The 8,143-nt window shown below is 36.8% G+C and overlaps 1 protein-coding gene across 1 annotated transcript in view; it reads right to left on the minus strand.

Moving 5' to 3' along the window:
* The window catches only part of LOC149840929 (acetolactate synthase small subunit 1, chloroplastic-like), a 45,381-nt gene extending 37,804 nt beyond the window's left edge, over window positions 1-7,577 (minus strand). The window contains exons 1-2 of the mRNA XM_090003469.1: window positions 7,150-7,577; window positions 5,230-5,443 (exon numbers count right to left, since the gene is read on the minus strand). Coding sequence (XP_089859595.1) covers window positions 5,230-5,443; window positions 7,150-7,436 — 501 coding nt within the window. The 5' untranslated portion in view covers window positions 7,437-7,577. The remainder of the gene's footprint in view (window positions 1-5,229; window positions 5,444-7,149) is intronic.
* Window positions 7,578-8,143: the final 566 nt, after the last annotated feature.

The raw sequence follows: 8,143 nt of genomic DNA on the forward strand, positions 1-8,143 counted from the left end.
ACTGGATGCGCCTCAGAATACTGAGTGCAACGATATTTTATTTTTCCTGATTCGGGCTACGGTTGAACCGAAAATCACGTTTTTTCTAAAAATTGAGCAGTTTGTTTGTTCGAATCCGGACTTGGATCGGATCGGATCTAAGAGATTTGATCCAAATTAATATGGATTTGGACCTTATCCTAGACTCATATTAATTTAGATTTGATCCAGTTTAAAACTCATTTGGATTTCGTATATGGATTTGGATCTTGGATCTGGATCCATATCCATGCCCAACGATTTTTCTAACTTTAAATTCATCAAAAACCTTTAAATTGGGGTTTATTTATGTTAAGAAGCCTCCCATATTAATTTGGTAATTCTTGAAAACTTTTGAAAATTTATTTATAATTTAATATTAAATAAATAAATAAATAAATAATTTAATATAATTCCAAAATTATATTTTTATGTTTGTTTAGGACTCTTGAAAGAGCCCTTAACCATCTCTAGAAACATCTAGGAAGGTTGAGAGACTTAAAGTCCCTTTTTAAACAAAGTTTTGAAAAGTCAAACTTGGAGAGTTTTAAAAAAATTGGAAACAAAGGTGAGAGAGTCTTAATAAAGGAAGGCTCTCTCTCCAGCACATTTTAGAAGGGGCTGGAGAAGGAGGGGCGACCTCCCCTATGGGGCCTACAAAAAGACCCCAAAAAAGAGTGAGAAAAGAGAGAGAGAAGGAAAAAAATGAGGAGAGATAAAGTGAGGAAAAGAGAGGGAAAAAAAGGAGGAAGAGGAGTTTAAGCCATCTCCAACCATTTACCCACGTTTTTCAACTTTCATCATCGTTTTTCTTCAAATTTGTATTCATGGTATGGGTTTTTTCTCTTGAATCAAGTGAGAAATTAATATAGATTAGATTTCCATGCAATATTTTGATGAAAAACCATGGAAAAAGTGTTTATATGGATGTTTTCTCAAAAATACATGGAGGATGATCCATGGATCTTCCTCCATGGTTGTATGCTTGATTCTTTTAATCTTTTCAATGAAATAAAATTTTGTACATGCTAAAACAGAATTTTTATTTATGGTAGAGGTGTTTGCTTAGACTTTCTTCTTGATGAATATTGATTTCCATGGATATTCCAACGCATGAGTCATTGAATGCATGTATTAAAAGAAAAAAAATTTGTGTAACATGTATATTTCAATAACTGTTTGCATAAGCATGTGAAAAGTATTGTATATTGGATTTCGATCATGCCTATGAGTGTATACCTTATATGTTTGTATATAAGCATGCATATGGAAGCATATTCGATGTATGAAACTGTCATGCCTAAAAGTAAGTTTGATCATACATGCATATTTGTGTAAATACGTATATACAAGCATACCTAGGTGTAGATTCCCATATGCTAATATATTTGAGTGAGAATATGCATATGAATGCATACTTGCATGCTTTCAAAGGCCTGGAAAAAATTTTGCTATTGCTGGCCATGTTTCTTTTTTTTTATATAGCCCTTACTGGGCTCAATGACAACCCAGACGAGCATGGCTCGGCTGGCCTGTCATAGCTTGGCAGACTTGCACAGGTGCAGCCTGGGCAGGGCTGCAGCCAGCATGTTCTAGAAAAAAAATTATACAAAAATTAATATGAAAAAAAGTTCGCAAAGTTGGATAGTTTATAGTCCCAGGAAAACATATTGCTATGTTAAGACATGAATCAGTATGCAGCCATAAGGTTATAATTTAATTTGGACTAAGTATGCTGCTTTGGATTAATACATATGTGAATATGAGTTTGAGTCAATAGTTGCAACATGCTTCTTGTAAATCCCAAAATCAATGGATATATAAGGATGAAAGCATCTAGTATATATAAATGTATATACACATTGTGTGAACCAAATTAATTAATGAATCTAATAGTGTATATTCTAACACTGATTCTGATGTAAAACATGTGTCTTTAAAAGTGTGTTTTATGATTCTTGTTTATAGAGTTGATTTAACTTGTTTAATTTCCTTAACTATAATCGGTACCATAAATGATTTTAGAAAATATAGCATAGATACCTATAAGGCCCTTGTTTCTGCCCATGTGGGCAGTCGGTTGTTGGTGTGAGGCTGCAGGTAGCTGCAAGCAGGCCAGCCAAACTGCCAGTTGTTGGCATGGGGCTGCTGGTAGCTGCAGGCGGGCCTGGACAGACCAATTCGAGTGCAGTCAGGCCTCGTCAGGCCTGACTTGGGCCTGCAGGTCCCAACCGACTGGACTCGGTTGGGGCTGCATCTTACTTTCAATTTTTTTTTGTCTATTTGAGTTTTTAGCCAACTCAGTTGGCTGGGTTCAGTCCCAGCCAAATGGGTTTGGCTGGGCTGGTTCCTGTTCAGCAGGGCACCCACCCAGCTAGGTCGGCTGGGTCATGTTAAAAAAAATAATAAAATAAAATATAAATATAAATATAATATTCAGTCATATATGCAAACTTTCAGATTTGGTTCAGTGTAAGTATTTGGTTTCATTTCATGTTATGAGTGAGATTTTGTTCCATAAGCCTGCACTTGTTATGATGTGCATTGCTAATATGTTAGTTAAGGATTGTTTCAAATGCATGTGCACATATAAAATGAATGTGTTCAGTTATATAACTTAGCCACTAGATTTGTTATTTGTATTAGTTTTGCATATGATAATAACATTCTTGTTACGCAGGTTAAGCCTGAAGTTTTTACTCGTTTAACTTAAGTATGACATGCTTAATTCAAGATGGAATTGCAAAGTTTGTTTTAACTGCATGTGCCTACATGTAATAGACATGTTTTGCATGTACATAATTACATGCATGCTCACATGTTTAACGAGAATGATTCATTAATGAAAGAATGCACATGACATGAATATGTGCATTGAATGGAAACATACAATTAACATGATTATGTGAACTCGTACACATGCATATGAATAATTTCGTTGTTTCATGCACATCTTTAAATTTTTATACATGATTGTGCATTGAAAGACGTGATATGAAAAGAATGCATTGTCGTGTTCCTTAAGATTTTTACATATGAATGCATAGATGATAAAGATGGATTGTCATAGGCTGTAGAAGCTTAGAGTCGGTGTGTTCCTTACTTTACTTGCTTATGCATTGTAAAGATCATATTTGATATTGTGGTTTTAATTGCACTGTTTTATTGTTTCTACGGGTGGTAGACCGTAAAGAGCTGCGCATGTTGACTTGCGAGCTTATGGTTGTATATTGATTTGCAAATTTATAGAATTGATTTTAATAACAAGATAAGAAAAAGAATAGTATAATTAATGATCCCTTGATGTTCCTTCTAAAGAAAGGTAATCTTGGACTTAGTGGTTTGAGGACTGTGAAGATACAAAAACTTCATGTGCGTTGTTGTTGCCCCTGAACCCGATATTGAAGTTCTTCTCCTGACCAAAGTTTTAGGGAGAATCCGTCACTTTGCCTGGGGGGTGGTGTGTCGACACAGTTGTTGTTTGGTATACCAAGAAAAGTGACATTCGTGAATGTTGATGTCCCTGATGTCTCCGACATTAGATGTTGATTTCTAATGTTCCGATGTATGGTGTTGTTTCCTGGTATCGGTCGAGGGCTAAGTTTGAAACCCAGTAATAAAACACAAATTGTGTGCTAAGCTACCATGAAAACCTAACTTGATCTCGGAGATTTTACCCATTTGGTGTATCCGCGAGTAATGGTAATTAAAAAGGGAAACTTAAATTATGTGCATTTAATAGGAACATGCATATGGAAAAGAAAACTTGACTAAAAATAATAATGTGTTTATATATGTGCATTGAAATCATGCATACTCATGTTATGCATTAGATCATGCATATTTACTTATTCTATTAATTGTGATATATTGATGAATGCATGATGTTTCTTCTCTACTGCATGTTAAATGTCTATATTGCTTAACTTGTGGTCTCTATTGATTATTAAATTGACTCTCATGATTAACAATTGTTCCATATTGCATAAATGATTAATTAAATTACAAATTTGTCATAAATGCATCTCTCTAAATTATTGCATGAATCTTGTCTATATTTTTTATACTTATTTGTTTTATTAGAAAGATTCATACGCATGATTCTTTGGATTCTGACACCCTACTTTTTGTGTTTTTCGCAGCCTCAGATGTCTAGTGGGGTAACTTGCTTTTGAGAAGAGTTAAAAGGAACTATACGACTACATGGCAGATTCTTGGGACTGCATGACTTTTTTCTTTTGTTTTTCCTTTTGATTTCTTTACTTTTAATTAATTATGTCTCAGAGTCTTTACATTTGAATAAATGAAGTTTGGTTTGATTATGGTTTGGTATGAAAGATGAATATAAGATCCCTTGTGATGATGGTTGTATTTAATTGTAAAGGCCCCGGGTCTCTAGGATTGTTTCCGCACTTGTTTTAAAAAAAAATAGCACTTTTTAAGGGTTATGAGTTGGGGTCGTTACAGATTAGCACCGTTCAATGGGCCAATCAGAGGTGAATCCGGAAGATCATGGCCAACAATGCCATTGACTTTGGCTTGCCTTGGTAGCACAAAGTTTGCATTACTTAAGCATAAACATCTAAAACATGGTTTCCCTTGATGACTTATTTTATCAAACTATCATTTAAAGGAAAGAAAGAGAAGTAAAAGTGATGGATAGCTACGCTTAAGTATAGTTTGGTGTTTTGCGGTTTAAAATAGATAATAGATGCTTTGAAGATAAAGTGGCCTTTATGGAACCATTTAAACACTACGGTGCACATCAAAGAGGCATGGACAAATTTGGGCATTTCATAGATTAGTGGACATAAAGTTGGCAGTTAAAAGAATCTATTTTAGCCATTTTCTTATGACTGATTATCTTGTTAGATGACCTCCCATTACCGCTCTTTGGTCCTCTACCACTTGAGCTTTTTCTTCAGATTAAACAAAAAAGTGTCATGTTATGAGACATGCAATTGATGTAAAAATTGGTTGTTGGAGAGTCTTGAGCCGAAATCTTAACATGATCTTGAACCAAAACATAATAACCCCCCACCCCACCCCACCCCCCAATGTGGTACCACTTGATTTTTTTCAAAGATCAAAATTCAAAATTTTTAAATTGTGCATGTGATGCAGTATTATGCAATACCCAAGAAATATAGATTAAATGAGAAGGCAAATAGTAGCAGCCAAAATAGATAAATAGGTGCAATGGAAAGAGACCTTCAAAACATTGACAAGCTTGCAAAGTTGATCCATCACTTGCTGCAACACCCTTTCAGTCCCAGAAACGACTATGGTGAAAAGAGCTCTGTCTTTATTCAGACCAACAGCAAGCGACTCAATGTTATATCCCCTTCTAGCAAACACACCCGCGATCCTATTTATCATGCCACTTTCATCACCAACAAACACCGATATGGTGTGGCGCTGAACCCTGAAAACGCCACAAAAAAGTCAAAGAACAGAAAAGAGCTGAAAAACTACATCACACCCAGTTATCTATTATGAGCAGATAATCACTACATCAGAGAAACATAGATTGCCTACACACACACACACACGTGAGCACGCGCACACACACATACACACCTCTTAGCAACATCTAACTGATTGAAATGCTGAAAACAGCCACAAAAGTGGCAGAATTTTGAAAATATATAGATATTTTGAGGGGTAGATAGGTATTTTGTTTTATAAGAAAAAGAAAAGGTCAAACACAACTTTCACAAAGTAACAAATAATATTTTGTAATTCTAATTTAAAATTTGCAATTTATTTTTGACATAACAGTAACCAAATATTTATAACATTCCTGGTATTTTTTAGAGTGTTTTGGCCATTTTGAATGCTGCTTTTTTAACATAATGGATGGAAATTAAGGCTACCCATATTATTTTTACTTTTAAGGTATAATGGTATATGTATATATATATATATATATAGTGGGTGGTAGCTGCCTACCACTTTTTTAGCCTACTGCCAACCTACCAGGCTTTTGAAGGTTTGTTGCATGTTTTCCTGAAATCTGACAATACGGATGTGTTCTACATGTTTGATTTTATAGGAATCAGCTCTTGGATTGTCCATTTCCCATATGCAGTTAGATTTTTATAAGCTTTAAAAATTGACAGTCTAAGATTTTCATAAATATTCAAGGCTTAAAAAGATCATGTTTTGTATTGAAAAAACATTATCCAAGTGTCGTTTCCTAGCAAATTGACCATGCCGAACACATCTTTAGGGTCAGATTTGCAAAAAAACAACCCAAAAATGCTTGTTTACTCATGGTATGCTGGCGGTAGGCTTGAAAGGTGATAGGTAGCTATCACTTTTCCTATATATATATATATATATATTATTTATTTAAAGATGCAAGGGTAGACATGACATTTTTTTAATGACAGAATTTAGGTATTTAGTGGTAAAATTTTGTTTTGCCATATTGTTATTTTAAAGAAGTCTCGCACGCATCCTTTTAGTAATGGACACATTTCCTACAACCTTTCAAACTCTACAAAAGCTCATGCAAAACAGTATTACTTCAACTATAATCTAATTGGTTATTAGATTGTTTTTCTAAATCTTACAGAAAAAAGAAAAGGTGTAATATTGAGCCTGTTGAGATTGCCTTCATTGTAGTATGGATGTCGAACAGGAGTTGAGAGCATGAAGTGGTTCGACCCAGAGTCCAACAAGACTTCTTGGGGGTCTATAATTCACGAACGCCGAATCAGTCTCTAGTCTCGCCAGCACTGGGAATACACTAAACCCTAGTTGGCAACACTCCAAATCTGGGGTAACGAAACGTACACTAACCCTAGTTGGCATCCAAAACGGTGAGGAACAACTCCAGATAGAGGGGGGTGAGTTTTTTATGTAATTCTCTAGCATAAGAGAATTGCAACTCATACTATAACACAATTGTTCTCCAAAGTTAACAAGAAAAACGGGGGAAGACGATACTGTTTGAGAGGAGGTATATGGGAGGAATTGATGGAAGTGGCTTGGAGGGAGTCCAGGTTTTTAAATGGATATGGAAAGAAGCAGAAGGAGTCGTTGTTTGGCAGTTAATGATTCCTCATAGCTACTCCGATTGCTTACAACAGAAGAAGAAAGAGGAGGAGGAGTTCAGGTTCCTACTTGTTTCTTGGCCTAGAAGGAGCGGCATCAGGAATCGCGACCCCGGTACCGCTATCATCTTCGGCCATCGCCCGGACCTCCCTCCTCCGAAGCTCCGATACCTTAGAATTCGAACGCTGCCGAGAAAAAGAACTCCTCCCGGAAAACGAAGTGCCGGCTGAGTTCATGGCGATCTTGGTGAACTCAAGGGATTTCTTGGTACGCCCTTGCGAGGACGAGTTCGTCACCGTGAAGGAGCGAGGGAAGTTCGCCTCGTGAAGAGAGTAAGACGAGAAGGTGGCCGCCATTGCCCCAACTCCCTCAAGTGGAGGAGAACCCTGAACCCTACTACCTTCTCCTTCCCTCTTCTCTGTCTTGCGTGCTGGGAACCCTAGCACCTTCTCGCCCCCTAGAGCAAAGACGTGGCTCGGTTCATAAAGCGCTTCTTCAAACTCGCAAATTAGGCCCGGCAAGCTGAATATGAACAATAGGCACTCAGCTTGGCTCGACTCGACTCTTAGAAGTTCGTTAGGTAGTAAGAAATATGTTTTTGAGTGTAATTGTGACATATGTAATTGATGAAATTTGCATTTGATAGGCTACATGATATGTTTGGATGATAACATGATCTGAAAATGCATAAGTTAAATAAATGTCAAATTTGAATTGTGTATGCATAAATATGAATAATTAATTTACTCGACATTGTAAATATAAGTTGATTGCATTACTTATATAATTTTATGGTAGAGACCAAGGTTGTTAAATGTGATGAGGCGAAGCGAGGCGTTGAGCCTGCGCTTCGCCTCTGAGGCGTATGCCTCAAGTACTGAGACGTACGCCTCTCACAACTGGTATGGAAGTGAAGCGGTGGGAGGGGAGGCAGTAGGAGAAGGACCACGCGCCCAGCTAGTACGGAAGTGAGGGATATGTCGGTCGTCCGGTAGTCGGAGAAGACTGAGCAGCACAGGAACTCCGGTGGTCGGTGGTCACAACTGGTCGGAGGTTGATGAGG

This window comes from Nuphar pumila, chromosome 4 (genome assembly GCF_984573655.1).
Source record: "Nuphar pumila chromosome 4, dmNupPumi1.hap1.1, whole genome shotgun sequence".
Classification (NCBI taxonomy): Eukaryota; Viridiplantae; Streptophyta; class Magnoliopsida; order Nymphaeales; family Nymphaeaceae; genus Nuphar; species Nuphar pumila.